Below are 22025 nucleotides of genomic sequence, written 5' to 3' on the forward strand. Positions count from 1 at the left end.
TATTCCACCCTCACTACCAATATGCCTAAATGCTGTCTGCATCAAAGCATGCATTTTGATGTGAGGCACTTGGCTCACCGTTGATATTCATGTTTAGTATAACATTCATATTAAGAATAATGTAATATTGATGCAGTAGGAGGGGGTTAATAATGCATGAGGAAGTCCTCCGATCATTTACTAAGGCAAACATGTTAAAGCCCTGGGCTCATCCACTCTGACCTTTGATGAAGCTGTGGTGTGGGAGCATTAGAGGGGTGAGAGAGAGGGATGAGAGAGGGGTGAGAGAGGAGTGAGAGCAGGGTGAGAGAGAGGGGTGAGAGAGGGTAGAAGAAAAGGATGAGAGAGGGATGAGAGAGAGAAACAAGAGAGGGGTGAGTGAGAGGGGTGAGAGAGGGAAGAGAGGGGTTAGCAAGAGAGATAAGAAAGGGGTTGAGGAAAGGAATGAGAGAGGGGTGAGAGAGTGAGGGGTGAGAGAGTGAGGAGAGAGAGAGAGAGAGAGAGAGAGAGAGAGAGAGAGAGAGAGAGAGAGAGAGAGAGAGAGAGAGAGAGAGAGAGAGAGAGAGATGAGAGATGAGAGATGAGAGATGGATAAGAGCTGGGTAAGAGTTGGATGAAAGAAATGGGTGAAAGAGGGATGAAAGAAGGGTGACTGGCTAAGAGAGGGATGACAAAGGGATGAGAGAGGGGTGAGAGAGGGATAAAACAGAGGGCCAGCTCGCTCGCTGAGTGACAGAAACTATGACACGGGAATGAAGAGAGCTGTCACTTCCTGTACATCACACATCAAGTCCAAATGTTAGGTGCAGCCTTCAGCAAGCTCAGGGATTTACTCCATCTGAAACATCTGAGTGTAGGGGGGGCTGAGAGAGGGGGGAGAGAGGGGGTTGTCCATGGTTCACTGAGTTCCTTAAAGAGAACTGGAACACTAACGCAAAACATGACAAATGAGAGAGGGGGTGCAGCCGAGGCTTGACACGCCTGGACTGTTCTTCCTCCCTTCAGGGACCCGCCCTCTGCAGGCATTCTGCAGCCTGACTGACAGACGCTCCTGTCCAATCACAGACATGCAAGACAGTCCAATTAAGGGCTTCTCGATCTGCAATCTGTGTGCAGTGAAAAGTGTAGAGACAGACAGACAGCAGTCTCACATACAGTGCATTCGGAAAGAATTCAGACCCCTTTACTTTTTCCACATTTTGTTAAGTTACAGCCTTATTCTAAAATAGATTAAATAGTTTTTTCCCTCATCAGTCTACACACAATACCCCATAATAACGAAGCAAAAACAGGTTTTTAGAAAACGGAAATATCACATTTACATACAGTACCAGTCAAAAGTCTACTCATTCCAGGGTTTTTCTTTATTTTTACTATTTTCTACATTGTATAATAATAGTGAAAACATCAGAACTATGAAATAACACATATGGAATCATGTAATAACCAAAAAAGTGTTAAACGAATCAAAATATATTTTAGATTTTAGATTCTTCAAAGTAGCCACCCTTTGCCTTGATGAACCTTTGCACACTCTTGGCATTCTCTCAACCAGCTTCATGAGGTAGTCACCTGGAATGCATTTCAATTAACAGGTGTGCCGTCTTAAATGTTAATTTGTGGAATTTCTTTCCTTCTTAATGTGTTTGAGACAAAAAGTTGTGTTGTGACAAGGTAGGGGTGGTATACAGAAGATAGCCCTATTTGGTAAAATACCAAGTCCATATTATGGCAAGAACAGCTCAAATAAGCAAAGAGAAACGACAGTCCATCATTACTTTAAGTCATGAAGGTCAGTCAATCTGGAAAATTTCAAGCGCTATGATGAAATTGGCTCTAATGAGGACCGCCACAGGAAAGGAACACCCAGAGTTACCTCTGCTGCAGAGGATAAGTTCATTAGAGTTAACTGCACCTCAGATTGCAGCCCAAATAAATGCTTCACAGAGTTCAAGTAACAGACACATCTCAACATCAACTGTTCAGAGGAGACTGCGTGAATCAGCCCTTCATGGACGAATTGCTGCAAAGAAACCACTACTAAAGGACACCAATAAGAAGAAGAGACTTGCTTGGGCCAAGAAACACGAGCGATGGACATTAGACCGGTGGAAATCTATCCTTTGGTCTGATGAGTCCAAATGTGAGATTTTTGGTTCCAACCGCCGTGTCTTTGTGAGACGCAGAGTAGGTGAACGGATGATCTCTGCATGTGTGGTTCCCCCCCCATGAAGCATGGAAGAGGAAGTGTGATGGTGTGGGGGTGCTTTGCTGGTGACACTGTCTGTGATTTATTTAGAATTCAAGGCACACTTAACCAGCATGGCTACCACAGCATTCTGCAGCGATACGCCATCCCATCTGGTTTGCGCTTAGTGGGACTATTTTCAACAGGACAATGACCCAAAACACACCTCCAGGCTGTGTAAGGGCTATTTTACCAAGAAGGAGAGTGATGGAGTGCTGCATCAGATGACCTGGCCTCCACAATCACCCGATCTCAACCCAATTGAGATGGTTTGGGATGAGTTGGACCGCAGAGTGAAGGAAAACTCCTTCAAGACTGTTGGAAAAGCATTCCAGGTGAAGCTGTTTGAGAGAATGCCAAGAGTGTGCAAAGCTGTCATCAAGGCAAAGGGTGGCTACTTTGAAGAATCTAAAATCTAAAATATATTTTGATTTGTTTAATACTTTTTTGTTTACTACATGATTTCATTTGTGTTATATCATAGTTTTGATGTCTTCACTATTATTCCTCAATGCAGAAAATAGTGAAAATAAAGAAAACCCTTGAATGAGTAGTTGTGTCCAAACTTTTGACTGGTACTGTAAGTATTCAGACTATTTACTCAGTACTTTGTTGAAGCACCTTGGCAGCGATTACAGCCTTGAGTCTTCTTGCATATGACGTTACAAGCTTGGCATACCTGTATTTGGGGAGTTTCTCCAATTCTTCTCTGTAGATCCTCTCAACCTCTGTCAGGTTGGATGGGGAGCATTGCTGCACAGCTATTTTCAGGTCTCTCCAGGGATGTTCGATCAGGTTCAAGTACGAACTCTGGCTGGGCCACTCAAGGACATTCAGAGACTTGTCCCGAAGCCACTCCTGCATTGTCTTGGCTGTGTGCTTAGGTTTGTTGCCCTGTTGGAAGGTGAACCTTCGCCCCAGTCTGAGGTCCTGAGCGCTCATCTTTGCTTCAATCCTGACTAGTCTCCCAGTCCCTGCCGCTGAAAAACATCCCCACAGGATGATGCTGCCACCACCATGCTTCACCGTAGGGATGGTGCCAGGTTTCCTCCAGATGTGACGCTTGGCATTCAGGCCAAGTGTTCAATCTTGGTTACATCAGTCCAGAGAATCTTGTTTCTCATGGTCTGAGAGTCCTTTAGGTGCCTTTTGGCAAACTCCAAGCGGGCTGTCATGTGCCTTTTACTGAGGAGAGGCTTCCGTCTGGCCACTCTACCATAACGGCCTGATTGGTGGAGTGCTGCAGAGATGGTTGTCCTTGTGGAAGGTTCCTCCATCTCCATAGAGGAACTCCGGAGCTCTGTCAGAGTGACCATCAGATTCTTGGTCACCTCCCTGACTAAGGCCCTTCTCCCCAGATTGCTCAGTTTGGCCCGGGCGGCCAGCTCTAGGAAGAGTCTTGGTGGCTCAAAACTTCTTCCATTTAAGAATGATGGAGGCCACTGTATTCTTGGGGACCTTCAATGCTGCAGAAATTTGTTGGTACCCTTCCCCAGATCTGTGCCTCGACACAATCCTGTCTCTGAGCTCTACGGACAATTCCTTCGATCTCATGGCTTGGTTTTTGCTCTGACATGCACTGTCAACTGTGGGACCTTACATAGACAGGTGTGTGTCTATCCAAATCATGTCCAATCAATAGAATTTACCACAAGTGGACTCCAATCAAGTTGTAGAAACATCACAAGGATGATCAATGGAAACAGGATGCACTTGAGCTCAATTTCGAGTCTCATAGCAAAGCGTCTCAATACTTATGTAAATAGGGTATTTCTGTTTTGTTTTTTTATAAATTACTGAAAATTTCAAAAAACCTGTTTTCACGTTGTGATTATGGGGTATTGTGAGTAGATTGATGAGCGAAAAAAATTATTTAATCCATTTTAGAATAAGGCTGTAACATAACAAAATGTGGAAAAAGTCAAGGGGTCTGAATACTTTTTGAATGCACTGTATACTCAGGCAAATGGTGGTGTGTGCTGAAGATTTCCTCCAGCACACACAACCACACCTATAGACTGCCTTCCATGCTTTAACATGAGTTATGAAACAGACTGTATTTTAAGTTAAGACAATAACCTACTGTATTGCTACCAAAATAGAGTAGATTGAGAGAATGTTTTGGCGTCTGTGAAAGCTTTTACGGTATATCTACAGCTTAGTCTGAGTACCCAGATAGAAGAAAAATGCATGTTTTTAATCAAAACAAATCATAAATTTTCACAAAAAGAGTGTAGCATTCACAACTGTAAATTGTCATCATTAGACTTCCCTAAACTGATCAAATCAAATCAAATTGTATTTGTCACATGCGCCGAATACAACAGGTGTAGACCTTACTGTGAAATGCTTACTTACAAGCCCTTAACCAACAATGCAGTTTTAAGAAAAATAAGAGTTAAGAAAATATTTACTAAATAAACTAAAGTTTAAAAAAAAGAAAGAAAGTTACACAATAGAATAACAATAACGAGGCTGTATACAGGGGGTACCGGTACCGAGTCAATGTGCGGGGGTACAGGTTAGTCGAGGTAATTGAGGTAATATGTACATGTAGGTAGGTGTAAAGTGACTATCCATAGATAATAAACAGTGAGTAGCAGCAGCGTACAAAAAATAAATAAATAAGGGGGGGTCAATGCAAATAATTCGGGTAGCCATTTGATTAACTGTTCAGCAGTCTTATGACTTGGGGGTAGAAACTGTTAAGAAGCCTTTTGGACCTAGACTTGGCGCTCCGGTACTGCTTGCCGTGTGGTAGCAGAGAGAACAGTCTATGACTAGGGTGGCTGGAGTCTTTTACCATTTTTAGGGCCTTCCTCTGACACCGCCTGGTATAGAGGTCCTGGATGGCAGGAAGCTTGGCCCCAGTGATGTACTGGGCCGTACACACTACCCTCTGTAGCGCCTTGCGGTCGGATGCCAAGCAGTTGCCATACCAGACGGTGATGCAACCAGTCAGGATGCTCTTGATTGTGCAGCTGTATAACTTTTTGAGGATCTGAGGACCCATGCCAAATCTTTTCAGTCTCCTGAGGGGGAATAGGGGTTGTCGTGCCCTCTTCACGACTGTGTTGGTGTGTTTGGACCATGATAGTTTGTTGGTGATGTGGACACTAAGGAACTTGAAGCTCTCGACCTGCTCCACTACAGCCCCATCAATGTGAATGGGGGCGTGCTCGGCCCTCCTTTTCCTGTAGTCCACGATCAGCTCCTTTGTCTTGATCACGTTGAGGGAGAGGTTGTTGTCCTGGCACCACACATTGTTTTGGAGTCTGTGAAAGCTTGTATGGTATATCTACAGCCCAAGTACCCAGACCGAGGAAAAGGCGTGTTTTTAGACGAATATTCAGTTTTAACAAAATGATCATCCATTCACAACTCAAATTGTCTTCATCAGACATGAGAACATTGTGTAGAGACTGTTTTGGAGTCCGTGAAAGCTTGTATTGTATAGCCTAGCCATACTGTTCAGTTGTTCTGAATATTTCCATACTGTTCAGTGCTTACTGTACTTTTGTTCCATAGTAAAAAACAACAACATCAGGAGCAGTGACATCCTCAGAAGCCGTGGGGTGGGGGTGGTCTTAAGCATGCAAGACAGGAATAATATCTACGATTTCAACTTCACATCTGAATGACTCCAATACCTTAAAGGGCCTAATTATCTGGAATCCATATACATTCAAGGCTAATTTCCCTAAATATCAAAGAACGTCATGGCAGCCCTAGAAAATTGACAAATCCAACATTAACCTGGACCTAAAATAGAGTCACTTTCACAGGCCATTTCACTGCTGATTCAAGGTTTAAAGGGCATGTATTTCTAGCCCGAGGTACAGTACATTTGTTGTCCAGTTTGGCTTACCGTGTATTTTCCACTGGTTGCAAGCTCCTCCCCCTCCCTCAGCCAGCCGATCATTGGTTTGGGGTTTCCCTGGGCGGAGCAAGTCAGCAGCGTGCTGCCCCCCTCCTTGGCCTCCACATACTGTGGGGGCGTGGTCGTAAAAGTGGGAGGGGCTTTGGGAGAGAAAAAACAGCATTAGCATATTTCCTATCCACTGAGAATATCTTAATTTCTTGAAGGTTTTAAAAAGTTGGGAATTTCAGAGATGTGGCATAGTGTTCAAATTAACAGCCTATCAAAAGTCTTTATGCCCATGCATATCTAACCAGCATTACACAGGGATGAGGAATTACTGCTAAAAAAATCAAAAACACATTGATAAATCCCTGAAGTTTACTCTTAAGAAATGTGTTCCCTCTTCAATATAGGAAAATATGACCTAATCTACTCTCTATGAACCCATTGAAGAGTATCACATCACAACCATCTAACAGAATACATCCACTAATAAAACCAATCAGTACAGCATACTGCTCAGCTGTTCCTGGGCCTCGCTAATATCCTTATGGGTTTATCATCTATTTCAAGCTAACTAGCTGCTACACTATGTCTCATGAGTCAACTTCATTTTCTATCTCAAGGTAACTCTGGTTCTAAACAGCAGCAGCATTGTGCCATCCAGGACGTACATGTCAGGCAGTGTCTGAGAAGGCCCCCAAAATTGCAAAAGACTCCAGCCACCCGAGACATGGACTGTTCTCCTTGCTCCCGTCCGGCAGACGGTACCGGTGCATCAAGGCTCAGACCAACAGACTCCTAAACAGCTTCTAGTCCCTGGCCATAAGACTGTTTAATGGCTAACAACTACTGCTCCCCCTCACACCTACGCTGCTGCTAAAATTATTATTGATTCGATTTATTACTACCACTACGTTGCTGTTCATTCATTATTGATTGCCGTTACCATTAGTATCTATCTATTTATCCAACTACTAGTCACAAGTACTCCTGTTTACATGTACAGTGCCTTCAGAAAGTATTCACACACCTTGACTTTTTCCACATTTTGTTGTGTTACAGCCTGAATTTAAAATGGATTAAATTGAGATTTTTTTTGTCACTGCACCCAATACACCCAATACCCCATAATGTCAAAGTGGAATTATGTTTTTCGACATTTTTGCCAATGAATAAAAAATGAAAAGCTGAAATTAGTCAATAAGTATTCAACCCCTTTGTTATGGCAAGCCTAAATAAGTTCAGGAGTAAACATTTGCTTAACAAGTCCCATAATGACTCCCGAGTGGCGCAGTGGTCTAAGGCAGTGCTAGCCTGGTTCGAGTCCAGGCTCTGTCGCAGCCGGCCGCGACCGGGAGACCCATGGGTGGCGCACAATTGGTCCAGCGTCGTCCAAGGTAGGGATGTGGGTTCGTTTACCACTGGGGGCCAGTATGAAAAAAAAAAAAAAAAAAACTACATGTATGCATTCACTAACTGTAAGTCGTTCTGGATAAGAGCGTCTGCTAAATTACTTAAATGTAATAATAAGTTGCATGGACTCACTCGGTGTGCAATAATAGTGTTCATCATGATTTTTGAATGACTGCCTCATCTCTGTACCCTACATATACAATTATCTGTAAGGTCCCTGAGTCGAGCAGTGAATTTCAAACACAGATTCAACCACAAAGACCAGGGAGGTTTTCCAATGCCTCGCAAAGAAGGGCACCTATTGGTAGATGGGTAAAACATTTAAAAAGCAGACATTGAATATCCCTTTGAGCATGGTGAAGTTATTAATTACACTTTGGAGGGTGTATCAATACACCCAGTCACTACAAAGATACAGCATTCCTTCCTAATTCAGTTGCCAGAGAGGAAAGAAAACGCTCAGGGATTTCACCATGAGGCCAATGGTGACATTAAAACAGTTACAGAGTTTAATGGCTGTGATAGGAGAAAACTGAGGATGGATTAACAATATTGTAGTTACTCCACAATACTAACCTAATTGACAGAGTGAAAAGAAGGAAGCCTGTACAGAATAAATATATTCCAAAACATGCATCCTATTTGCAACAAGGCATTAAAGTACCGTATTTTCCGCACTATAAGGTGCACTTAAAAGCCTTTAATTTTCTCAAAAAACGACAGTGCGCCTTATAATCCGGAGCGCCTTATATATGGATCAATTGGTTAATTGGTTGATCCATACTGGTTGTACACGGCGCTCAGTCAAAATGTTTCAGTATGAAAAAACAATGAAAACAATTTAATAATAATTAAATGTTTCAGTACGACTGGTAAACTACAAAGCCGCACCGCTTGCAGCATTACGGCTACCGTAGTCAGTAAACACCGGCACTGTGCTTACTCACAAAATTGTTGTTAGAACGCTTAATAAAGTTTGACTTTATCTGACTGTTTTGTTGACATTCCCTTTAGCACAGCTCCATCTAGTGGATGCATAACGCAACCCCAGTCAAACGTTTGACTGCAGTATCTTCTATTCTATGCGCCTTATAATCCGGTGCGCCCTATTTATGAAAACAGTTCTAAAATAGGCCATTCATTGAAGGTGCGCCTTATAATCCGGTGCGCCTTATAGTACGGTAAAAAATACGGTAATACTGCAAATAATACACTTTTTGTCCTGAATACAAAGTGTTATGTTTGCGGCAAATACAATACAATACTGAGTACCACTCTACATATTTTCAAGCATAGTGGTGGCTGCATCATGTTTATGGGTATGTTTGTAAAGGACTGGGGAGTTTCTCAGGATAAAAAATAAATGGAATGGAGCTAAGCACAGGCAAAATCCAAGTGGAAAACCTGATTCAGGCTGTTTTCCACCAGACACTGGGAGATTAATTCACCTTTCAGCAGGACAATAACCTAAAACACAAGGCCAAATCTACACTGGAGTTGCTTACCAAGAAGACAGTGAATGTTCCTGAGTGGCCGAGTTACAGTTTTGACTTAAATCTACTTGAAAATCTATGGCAAGACCTGAAAATGGTTGTCTAGCAATGATAAGCAACCAATTTGACAGACCTTGAAGAATTTTTTTAAAGAATAATGGGCAAATGTTGCACAATCCAGGTGCTCTTAGAGACTTCCCGAGGAAGACTTACAGCTTTAAATCGCTGCCAAAGGTGATTCTACAAAGTATTGACTCAGGGGTATGAATAGTTATGTAAATGACATATTTCTTTCAATAGGTTTGCAATTTTGCAAGCTTTGTCATTATTGGGTATTGTGTGTAGATTGGTGAGATTTTTTACACTATTTAATCCATTTTGAATTCAGGCTGTAACACAACAAAATGTGGAATAAGTCAAGGGTTATGAATACTTTCTGAAGGCACTGTATATATATTACCACTAGTTATTACCATAAGTATTTATATATTCCTGCTAAAAGCCCTGTTTACATGTACAGTGGTGTGGAAAAGTGTTTGCCCCCTTCCTGATTTGTTATTTGTTTGCATGTTTGTCACACTTAAATGTTTCAGATCATCAAACAAATTTAAATATTAGTCAAAGATAACACAAGTAAACACAAAATGCAGTTTTGAAATGAAGGTTGTTATTATTAAGGGAAAACAAAATCCAAACCCACATGGCCCTCTGTGAAAAAGTGATTGCCCCCTACAACCTAATAACTGGTTGGGCCACCCTTAGCAGCAACAACTGCAATCAAGCGTTTGCAATAACTTGCAATGAGTCTTTTACAGCGCTGTGGAGGAATTTTGGCCCACTCATCTTTGCAGAATTGTTGTAATTCAGCCACATTGGAGGGTTTTTGAGCATGAACTGCCCTTTTAAGGTCATGCCACAGCATCTCAATAGGATTCAGGGTAGGACTTTGACTAGGCCACTCCAAAGTCTTCATTTTGTTTTTCTTCAGCCATTCAGAGGTGGACTTGCTGGTGTGTTTTGGATCATTGTCCTGCTGCAGAACCCAAGTTCGCTTCAGCTTGAGGTCACGAACAGATGGCCGGACATTCTCCTTCAGGATTTTTTGGTAGACAGCAGAATTCATGGTTCCATTTATCACAGCAAGTCTTCCAGGTCCAGAAGCAGCAAAACAGGCCCAGACCATCACACTACCACCACCATATTTTACTGTTGGTATTATGTTATTTTTCTGAAATGCGGTGTTACTTTTATGCCAGATGTAATGGGACACACACCTTCCAAAAAGTTCAACTTTTGTCTCGTCAGTCCACAGAGTATTTTCCCAAAGGCCTTGGGGATCATCAAGATGTTTTCTGGCAAAAATGAGACGAGCCTTAATGTTATTTTTGCTCAGCAGTGGTTTTCGTCTTGGAACTCTGCCATGCAGGCTATTTTTGCCCAGTCTCTTTCTTATGGTGGAGTCATGAACACTGACCTTAACTGAGGCAAGTGAGGCCTGCAGCTCTTTGGATGTTGTTGTGGGGTCTTTTGTGACCTCTTGGATGAGTCGTCGCTGCGCTCTTGGGGTAATTTTGGTCGGCCGGCCACTCCTGGGAAGGTTCATCACTGTTCCATGTTTTCGCCATTTGTGGATAATGGCTCTCACTGTGGTTCGCTGGAGTCCCAAAGCTTTAGAAATGGCTTTATAACCTTTTCCAGACTGATGGATCTCAATTACTTTCTTTCTCATTTGTTCCTGAATTTCTTTGGATCTCGGCATGATGTCTAGCTTTTGAGGATCTTTTGGTCTACTTCACTTTGTCAGGCAGGTCCTATTTAAGTGATTCCTTGATTGAGAACAGGTGTGGCAGTAATCAGGCCTGGGTGTGGCTAGAGGAATTGAACTCAGGTGTGATAAACCACAGTTGAGTTGTGTTATAACAGGGGGGCAAACACTTTTTCACACAGGGCCATGTAGGTTTGGATTTTGTTTTCCCTTAATAATAACAACCTTCATTTCAAAACTGCATTTTTTGTTTACTTGTGTTATCTTTGACTAATATTTAAATTTGTTTGATGATCTGAAACATTTAAGTGTGACAAACATGCAAACAAATAACAAATCAGGAAGGGGGCAAACACTTTTTCACACCACTGTATATCCGCCTATCACGCACACACTGACACTCTTGCACACACAAACACACTCACACTAACACCCAAACACTTACAAATACACACTCACCACCACACACACACCCCCCCCACCTACCACTTATGCTGCTGCCATACTGTTTACTATTATTATTATTTATCCTGCTACCAGTCACTTTCTCCTAATCCCCGCCTACATGTACATATCTACCTCAAATTACTCCAGTATCCCTGCACATTGAACATTCAGTATTGGCACTGACCCTCTATATAGCTTCCTCTCTTACTTCTCGTGTTTTCTTTATTATATATATTTTTTAATTTTTAATTTTATTAGCTATATTATTTTAGACATTGATTAATGCACTGTTGGGTAGAGCTCGCAAGTTAAGCATTTCACTGTACTTGTGCATGTGACAATGAAACTTGAACTGAACTTAGCTGAAGAGAGGATCACACTCTCTCTCTACCCAAGTGGGTCATGGCTAGCCGATGGGAGTCTTGTCTTCACTTCTATCTGCACACACACCTGGTGTGGAGTAAACAACACACCAATTAGCATCCCTCACTGCACAATGCTCCTGTATTAAGACCACCAGAGACTACCATTAAGGAACTTCTTAAAGTGATGCAGCAGAGTTTAAAAAAAAACATTTCAGCCAGTAGTTTTGAAAATAGCGCTCACGTGCCAAAACAGGTCCCCAAAAATTGTGCACGTCATCTATTTCCATTTTCCATTTCATATGATATGTTACGTCCTGCTGAATCGTATGATATGTTACGAAAGTGCTTAAGATCCCGTTCAATCTCTTTAACAGCTGTTCTAGGCATTCTCTCAATGACTGCTTTGGGTATTGTCATTCTGCAAGGTTACTACAGTACAGTATATTCCTTTCTGCACATTTGTAAGTAACCACCTCTGGTTTTTGTAGTGATTTACAATGCAAATGTGCTTTATGGCCAACCATATTGTGGATTGTGGTGTAGATTATTTTCTATGAACAGGTCTATATCTTTGATTCACATCTATAATGTGGTTTAAATGACCTAACATTTCTTTACACTAAGTAGCTGGCAAACGGGAGGTGGCATTTACTGCAAGCGGATTGGTCGACAGGGGAGTTCTTTCCGCCCATCAGGATCAACACATCAGTACATATGTGTCACCAAGTGGTGAACTTTGGAGATGTTCTACAAAAAGCCATGTCGAGCATCACAATCTCGCCCTAATTTCCTAATTTTCACGTCTCCTTTATTCCTGGATTCAGATGCTTCTGTTTTCACACCACTCCCATCTGTAGAACAGATGGCCTTATAGCTCAATACCTGCTCCCCAACATTTCTCCTTCTCTCCTCCTCACTCTGATTCTCTGCCTTCCTCTCTTTCTCCCTCATTCTCGCCATCTCTCTTTCTCCTGCTCCCTGGAAGACTGCTCCTCGGGGGATGCACAGTTTTTTACACCTTTTTTCTTTGATTTCCCTTTATGAGCAGATTTCAGACAAAATGAACATTTACAGCACAGAGCCAGCCAGAGTGGGAGAGAGAGCGTCTTTTCCCTGAGGACTGCTACTTACAGCAAGAAAGGATCATGATGCATTTTTATCGAATTGCAGCATATATTTAGCCCTTTACTGTTTACTGTACTTTACTTTCCATCCGCAACCCAACAACCATTTTCCCTCAAGGCATCAAGAGATCCCCTTAAAACTATTTGTCTCTGAAGTTACTGCAGCTGTGTGAGTTGACATGGTTTCTCTCACTTACGTAGTATTCTCTCACTCTATCCAAAAGCTGCTGATTTATTAGCATACTGTTAACTGATACCCGAGTGGCGCAGTGGTCTAAGGCACTGCATCGCAGTGCTAGCTGTGCCACTAGAGATCCTGGTCCGAATCCAGGCTCTGTCGTAGCCGGCCGAGACCGGGAGACCCATGGGGCGGCGCACAATTGGCCCAGCGTCGTCCAGGGTAGGGGAGGGAATGGCCAGCAGGGATGTAGCTCAGTTGAAAAATAAAAAATAAAAAATAAAATAATGTATGCTCTGGATAAGAGCGTCTGCTAAATGAGTAAAATGTAAATGTAAAATGATACTAAACTAAGAAGAGAGGAGAGGAGAGGAGAGGAGAGGAGAGGAGAGGAGAGGAGAGGAGAGGAGAGGAGAGGAGAGGAGAGGAGAGGAGAGGAGAGGAGAGGAGAGGAGAGGAGAGGCACCACAGTGACCTCTCTGTCTTTCGGGCACAAGTTCTTGCCATCTGACACCTGCCACTGAGTGGGCATGCATCCTCTCTCCGTTTGGCAGGAAGTAGAGGGCAGCAAACAGGAACTCAAAGCAGGGAGTGTATCATATGTAGATTCCACTGGCCCCAGGAAATCGCTGCCTTTAGTATCTGTGATGAAGCCTGGCCAGGAGAGCACCTGCCTTCCCAACAGAAACCCTTTGAGAGGACATGCAGCCATGATGAGGCCTCTGAATGTTAATTCAACACACAGATGTCTCAAAACAAGCACAAACACTGCCAGCCATTTTGCTCTGGCTCTTTCAGTGGACATGAGAGCTTGGCTTCAGGTTCAGCCCCAACAGTCCCCGATTGGGAAAACAAGGCATTATCCTTATGCCCTGCACCTTACACTGCTGTAAACAAAGTATGGACAACCCAAATATTTTAGACTTGTTTTATATGAACTCAGACACCAACAACTGGTTCCAACACACAGGATAATGACACATCAAACACATTATCCAGACAACTCATTGATTGTGTAAAGGTCTGGGAGTAGGGGAGGGGGACAGCATAGGCGAGTGAGTGAGCTGAGCGTGAACACTGATGAGGCCGGCCATAGAGAGGCAGTGTGCCTGCCCGGCTGCCCGGCTTGCACAGGAAGCCATTCAAACCAAACACACACAGATGTTCACACACTCCCTCCCGCCCCCCTAGAGGCTGCGCAGGTGACACTCCCTGGCAGGGCAACCGTGAGTGTAACTCAGCAGATAGAGAACTCATTTAGCCACAGCCAAACGCACACACACCATTACACACACATGCATAAACACACGTGCACACTGAACCGCTGAAATACTGACACAGGTACCCTTACACACATGCAATGTTCTCAGACACAAATACACAGTGTGTAGATGCATGTTTGCCCACACGGACTCATTGATAGTCTCCCTCTTCTTAATCTCTAGTTTATCAGTTTCATAGTGACCATTAGGTTTACAGTGAACCGATGTTGAACCTCATCCAATGTCAAGTATACTGTATATGCATATACAATCAGTTACAGATTAGGAAGTTCATTATGAGAATATGCATGAGCCTCACACAGTGAGCATAAGTTCACACACCAAAAATACCTTTTGAGTGTGTGAATCTGACGGTATAAACACTAATAATATCTTCAGTCCTTGTGAGGTGTCTATCTGGAGGGGAAAAAACACTGTTTAATGTTAAAATGTTTAATGTTAAAACATGACTCTAACGAAACGACTGCATTTGGTCGAGCTCATTATTGTCAATTTCTCCAAGACAAGTATTTTTTATTGTCTATTATAACATCTGACAAAATGAATACAATCAGAACCCATCAGAAAATACGAATATAAAACCGATTTGGTTTTCAGAAGATAAAATAGTGAAGATCATGGGCATCATTGTTACTTGACTCTAGATGGTCTTGAACAGAGCCATGCATTTAGAGAGCTGGGCCATTGAGGTTTCTGCATGATACTTCAACATTCTATGACAGCCTTGTTATCACCCCATTAACATTACATGGAGAATATTTAACTGAACGTCTAGAATTAGAACAATATTCAACCTTCTAAAAGTTGTACCAACTCTGTAAATACATGGTTCTGGTCTTGAACAATGTACAGGAACAAAATACATAGATAGAAGCAGCTAGCCGCTAACCCAATTGGGCCTTCCTGGGAAGTACAAACGTGCAGAATTTCTTCCTGTCTGGTCATCAGTTTGATTGTTCCCAGACTATCCCAGACGTTCCCTGCCGGAACTGTGTCAAACAGGCCACAATCAATTCCCTTTCTCACTAGTCTCTCATCCCTTTATCACCAAGGCAATCTGAAATATGTCTGTCTGTGTGATGTTCCTGAAAAGGCATTATCTAAAATAATACCTAATTGCCACTCATCAGAGCTTTGGCATCTCAGAATAAACATAGACAGAGTGACTATAGGGAAAAGGCCATAAATCATGAAAACAATTATTTGGGGGGACAATTGATTGTACAGTACCACATAGAATCACTAAAAACCCAAACATCTGCCAAGTGATAAAACAAATCAGCACACTGAAATCTCAGACAGACAAGTCATTGTACCTCTACTGTATCTGACTGGCGAGTCAGAGAGAAGGAATGACTAAAATGTAAATGTAATAAAATATTCAGAATGTAGTTAGCTACAGTACAGCTATCTGAGGTAGACCAATGAAATCTGTGGCGGCATGGAATGTTAGCAAGCTATGAGGTGAACATTGTCATGAATCACTCGAGCACACACATCTGACAAGATTACATTGTAGAAACCCATTCCCCAAACCACACTTACCACACTCCAATATGTTGGTGCTGACAGTAAAGTGACTGTAAAGTGAAACAAATGGCACCCTATTCCCTATATAGTGCCCTATGGGCCCTGGTCAAAAGTTGTGCACTAAATAGGGAATAGGCTGCCATTTGGGACACAGCCAGTGACTCACCATTGACTGTGAGCTGCACCCAGCTGCCATTGTGGAAGGTGTTGTACTGCTGCTCCAGCATCAGGACCCTACACTCATACCAGCCCTGGTCCTCTGAGCGCACTGGGTCGATCTGAAGAGACGCCTTCCCATGCAGGCTGGCTCTACCTGGAGTGGGAGAGAAGAACACAGGTAGGGTCAGGAGTCAGGACTATAGAATTTGAGTTGATTCCAAAGGTACAACCAATATGGCCGCCAGTGTACACAAAGAGCACCATGAAGATGGACACCAATCAGTGTGATGCGCATATCTAAACATGGATGAAGCTTACACAGCTCTTTCATTATTCCACTGACTGTTCAATTAATTAATTACACTACAGTATCACACCCCCAACACACACCAGTATACTGGCATAGCGCTGACACAGACATCACACAGCTGACACATACGTAGCTCGCTCTGCAAACAGCATCTTCTCTGGTTCTCTGAGCAGGTTCATTTGGTGAGACAGTGGCCTTAGATTGTGCTGTTAGATAACCCCTAACCTATCCAGTTTGACTACAGATGGTTTCAATATAAAGAATGCTAATGCGAATGACCAAGGTCAGGGGGATTTGATTGGATTTGAATTTGAGCTGTTCCCAATCCATACTACTTCACAACCTCTCACAATAAACAAATTACCAACAGAACCTGGCCAGAGGAGAGCAGCCTGCCAGTATTAGGATTAATGGATAACATTACCTGGAGGGCAATATTTCTCGCTCTCTCTCGTCTGGACGCTTCCCAGCTAAGGTTGACTCTCTTCTTTCTCCTCTCCTCTCCATCTCTCTCTTTTTATCTCATACTCTCTCTTTCTCTCTGACGACCCAATCCTCAGTAGCCTATTCCAGCAGGCTATTGGGGAAACAAGCACTTATTATTGCGAAATCGCCTCGCTATTTATGTTGAATAAATTAGTGTGTTAATTTGAACTAAGCAAGCTGCTAAATCATTCAGTTTACATCTTGCCTACATCTTGTCTAGGCTACTGTAGACTATCTGAAATGAGATATAAGCTTATCAGGGGCTGTAGGCTACCTGCCTTTATCAAAGCAAACTATGGCAACATTTAATTTGAATCATAAACCCAGATTTTAGTCTGTAGCCTATGCCTATTGAAATGACAAGTCAATCTTGCAAATGGGCCATTTATAAAGGTTTGCAGTCTTAACATCTGGCACATAATAACAGCACAATTCCCAGAAAATAGCCTAACATTCGTTTTTTTATGTTCATCCAAGTGTTTCTTGCTCAGAGATTTCGAGATCCTCTGTCCAACTTCCATCACTCAAACTCTCCTGTCGGATTTATCTATAGAGTTATGTACATGCGCAAAGGGGATTCATTTACAATTATAAACCTGGTTCTAGCCCTGAATGCTGATTGGCTGAAAGCCGTGGTATATCAGAACATATACCACGGTATGACAAAACATGACTTTTTACTGTTCTAATTACGTTGGTAACCGATTTATAATAGGCACCCCGGGGGTTTGTGGTATATGGCCAATATACCACGGCTAACGGCTGTATCCAGGCACTCCGCGTTGCGTCGTGCTTAAGAACAGCCCTTAGCCGTGGTATATTGGCCAAATACCATACCCCCTTGTGCCTTATTGCTTAATCATAGCAGTCAAGCGAGTTAAAGCAACATCCATTGATGGAAAATGATCTGGCGAGTTTAATCAGAGCAAATTATCTTTTTGCTTGTCACATATTCAAATTCCTTTATTACATCATGTCATAGCTAGCAATAATTATTATTTTGAGGAAACCCACATTTTGCTTCTAACGGTCGTTACATGTTACTATGATATTCCTTCTTAATTGGCTTGATAACATTATGGAAAAAAGGTTTATTGTATAGATATGGCAACTCCACTCTTGCTGTGAAAAAAAATAATTGGGCTAGTTTTCAGGCCTTTTGGGCGGGTTTTGAGTGGTCATTGGGCTAGAAATTTTAGCTTGACCTGGCAACCCTGTCCCCAGCTCCCCATAGCTACCGGATGAAGCACAGGGATTGGAATAGGAAAGCTCTCAGTGTCAATAGTGAAAAAGACTGACTTTTCTTTGAAGGCTCAGGTGATAAATCAGAAATCTAAAAGTAGGAAGTCATGTCACAGAGGATGAGAGAAGTTGAGTAAACCAAGCATGTTGAAATCTGTCTCACAGCTTCCAACCCACTGCACCCACACGGCTTCTGCTACAGCCCTGACAGTCGAGCCAGATGAACAGATTGAAACAATCTCTGCTCTGTTAGAGCCGTGCCCTGGGACAAAGATCCTTTTCCAAACTTTGAGATGTACAGTGGGGAAAAAAGTATTTAGTCAGCCACCAATTGTGCAAGTTCTCCCACTTAAAAAGATGAGAGAGGCCTGTAATTTTCATCATAGGTACACGTCAACTTTGACAGAAAATCCAGAAAATCACATTGTAGGATTTTTTATGAATTTATTTGCAAATTATGGTGGAAAATAAGTGATGTTTTGGGGCTGTCGCTGGGCAACACGGACTTTCAACTCCCTCCAAAGATTTTCTATGGGGTTGAGATCTGGAGACTGGCTAGGCCACTCCAGGACCTTGAAATGCTTCTTACGAAGCCACTCCTTCGTTGCCCGGGCGGTGTGTTTGGGATCATTGTCATGCTGAAAGACCCAGCCACGTTTCATCTTCAATGCCCTTGCTGATGGAAGGAGGTTTTCACTCAAAATCTCACGATACATGGCCCCATTCATTCTTTCCTTTACACGGATCAGTCGTCCTGGTCCCTTTGCAGAAAAAACAGCCCCAAAGCATGATGTTTCCACCCCCATGCTTCACAGTAGGTATGGTGTTCTTTGGATGCAACTCAGCCTTCTTTGTCCTCCAAACACGACGAGTTGAGTTTTTACCAAAAAGTTCAATTTTGGTTTCATCTGACCATATGACATTCTCCCAATCCTCTTCTGGATCATCCAAATGCACTCTAGCAAACTTCAGACGGGCCTGGACATGTACTGGCTTAAGCAGGGGGACACGTCTGGCACTGCAGGATTTGAGTCCCTGGCGGCGTAGTGTGTTACTGATGGTAGGCTTTGTTACTTTGGTCCCAGCTCTCTGCAGGTCATTCACTAGGTCCCCCCGTGTGGTTCTGGGATTTTTGCTATGATCATTTTGACCCCACGGGGTGAGATCTTGCGTGGAGCCCCAGATCGAGGGAGATTATCAGTGGTCTTGTATGTCTTCCTTTTCCTAATAATTGCTCCCACAGTTGATTTCTTCAAACCAAGCTGCTTACCTATTGCAGATTCAGTCTTCCCAGCCTGGTGCAGGTCTACAATTTTGTTTCTGGTGTCCTTTGACAGCTTGAGGTTGTGGACAGGTGTCTTTTATACTGATAACAAGTTCAAACAGGTGCCATTAATACAGGTAACGAGTGGAGGACAGAGGAGCCTCTTAAAGAAGAAGTTACAGGTCTGTGAGAGCCAGAAATCTTGCTTGTTTGTAGGTGACCAAATACTTATTTTCCACCATAATTTGCAAATAAATTCATTAAAAATCCTACAATGTGATTTTCTGGAGAAAAAAAATCTCAATTTGTCTGTCATAGTTGACGTGTACGTATGATGAAAATTACAGGCCTCTCTCATCTTTTTAAGTGGGAGAACTTGCACAATTGGTGGCTGACTAAATACTTTTTTCCCCCACTGTATATATGTACTGTAAGTACTGTTGCTTGTTTGTTCATTTTGAATGTCAGGAAAACATATTGCCGTGGAGGGCGGGCTGGATTGCTCTTCTAGCAGCGCTGCATATAGATGCGATAGATAGCCTCTCCCTGGGACAGCTGCCATACTTGGGGATGAAAACGGCAGGTTTTTGTTGAGCAGGAAATCGATAAGGCAAAGGGAAGAGGGTAGAGGAAAGAGGGAGACTGCAGTCTTGCAGTAAAAAGGCGAAGCTTTAAAAGTCAGTCTATTTTTGCCTGGGTGATGAAGTGCTGAGTAGGGTAGGTGGTGGCGTGAAGGGTAGAGATCGACCTCAGGTTCAATCTGTCACGAGAGGCGTGCTGTAAACAGAGTTAACAATACTGTATACACATCAGGACCAGCCCTTCCTGGGCATTCACACACACTGTAATCTAACACTACTGCTGCCTACAGTGAATATGGCCCTATGGGTTTATTAATATCACACATAGGCTTCGATCCATTCCACTGCTGCAATAGCTGTAGAGAGAGGAGAGTAGAGTAGAGCTAAAGAGAGCCATGCAGCTAAACTTTCAGTTCTTTAAAGACCATAATCCCTCTGCAGGCTTTTCCCTGGCTCTGATTGGAGGAGAGACTGGGAATTGGGTTTGGGTGAGATGTAAGACCAGCCTGTCCCCAAAAAATATAAACTAAAAATGCACAAACTAAATATCATACAGTGTCTGAAGTATTGATTGTTAATTTACGTGAGTTGGTGCAAAAATAGCTGATTTTAAATGTTAGATTTGCATATCACCTTGGCCAATTGGCTAACACACTAGAGGAGGAGCATACCATTTCTGTCTAGCACAGATTAAGACACTTGCCGAAGGGTAATACTCAGTCGAACAGTAAAAGTCTGTATTTTCCCTGCAAGAGAAAGGTTTGCCACCCCTAATCCACTTCAACATAAATACAACAAATACGATGTGAATCATAACCCCATTATTTAACATGATCTAAGATAGAATCCCTTGTAAAAGATAAGGTCATAGTGGAATTACAAAATAGACTGCAGTCTTCAGCTATGCCGATGTAAAGCTCACAGACACAGAGACAGAGAGGCATGAGAAGCTAGTTTACCCCCACATACCAGCTCTGCTACTGTAAAAGGCAATCCAGAACCTCTCATCTCCATCATGAATACATTTAGACCCAGAAATATAGGCTGAATACAGTACATTAAGACCCAGAAATATAGCAGTACATTGACTGCCTTGCAGGACTAGCCAGTCTAGCCGGGCAATGACAGTACATTTAGTCTCTGTTCCACCCAGATTAATTATTTACTTGGTGAGAAATGGGAAATGGGGATTCATGAGAATAGCCAGCCAGGCAGATCTTATACAGTGTGCATGTGTGTGTGTGTGTTTGTGTGCGTGTGTTAGGCAGCAGGCCACTCTGGCCTAGTGGGCCATGGTGAACTCCAGACACTCCAGACACACAGCTCCATGTAGACACAGAGAGGATATAGTCCCATTAAACACCCAGGGGAGGTTCTCATGAACCATGGCCCAGTCTCAACCATTATCACACTGTCACAGCTCTACTGTAACATGGCTTCCGTCCCCACAATACACTTTCATCTGGGCTGCAATGTGCATCAGCGTGTTAGTGCTGCCTCTGTTCTGTTCTGTTCTTTTCTGTAATTCCATAGCATTGGAACCAGGCTACATGGCAAATGCTCACTAGATCCTTGGCTCTTACCGGTGTACTCTGGGTCAACATGAGAAGAGTGGAAGGCTTGGCTCTTACCAGTGTACTCTGGGTCGACATGAGGAGGGTGGAAGCGGAAGCTGATGAAGAAGGGGATGGGTACTCCGAACTTGAACCACTCCACCACGTAGGGGGGCTGCTGGCCATCCAGGGGAGGGGACACGTCACATCCCAGGATCACGCTCTCTCCAGCGCGCGCCGTCACAAACTGGGGCTCCTCTCTCACTCCGTGGGCAACTGGGGGGAAAAACAGGAGAGGTTATTTTAACCAAAGAGCAGAGGGTCTCTTAAAGAAGGAGGGAGGTAACGGTACAGTACATGTGCTGTACTGTTCTGTTCTGTTCTCGACCACTACAGCTGTGCTGACCAAGCAGAGAAGACATTGCTGCTTAGTTGCCCAATGCCTATAAAACACTAATTCCATTATAGCTACAGTGAGTGAACAAACAGGCCATGTAGCTCGTCAAAAGTAAGATTAACACCCCTGTCTACAGTGTTGGCGGCCCTTATAGGAACCAGTAGGTACTTCCATGGTTCTAATACAGGACAGTCTGGCTCTGTACAGTTCCTGTGTCGTCATCTCTCCTGGTGAGAGCAAGTTCTGTCTGAGGCGTAGGTCACATACAGTACTGTAAATAAGTTACCAGACCCAGTCGGCTCCATTGATCAGAGCTGGCTGC

At 43.1% G+C, this 22025-nt stretch overlaps 1 protein-coding gene across 4 annotated transcripts in view; it reads right to left on the reverse strand.

Moving 5' to 3' along the window:
• Positions 1-22025, reverse strand: part of LOC121567992 (protein turtle homolog B-like) — a 65100-nt gene that overhangs the window by 30640 nt on the left and 12435 nt on the right. For all 4 annotated transcript variants that reach the window (XR_006659979.1, XM_045219137.1, XM_041878448.2 and 1 more), the window contains exons 2-4: positions 21385-21582; positions 15878-16024; positions 6117-6268 (exon numbers count right to left, since the gene is read on the reverse strand). Coding sequence is in view for 3 of the 4 variants with exons in the window: in XM_045219137.1 (XP_045075072.1) it covers positions 6117-6268; positions 15878-16024; positions 21385-21582 (497 nt within the window). In the remaining variant the exon portion in view is untranslated. The remainder of the gene's footprint in view (positions 1-6116; positions 6269-15877; positions 16025-21384; positions 21583-22025) is intronic.

The sequence above is a fragment of the Coregonus clupeaformis genome, chromosome 6 (genome assembly GCF_020615455.1).
Source record: "Coregonus clupeaformis isolate EN_2021a chromosome 6, ASM2061545v1, whole genome shotgun sequence".
In the NCBI taxonomy this organism is placed as follows: Eukaryota; Metazoa; Chordata; class Actinopteri; order Salmoniformes; family Salmonidae; genus Coregonus; species Coregonus clupeaformis.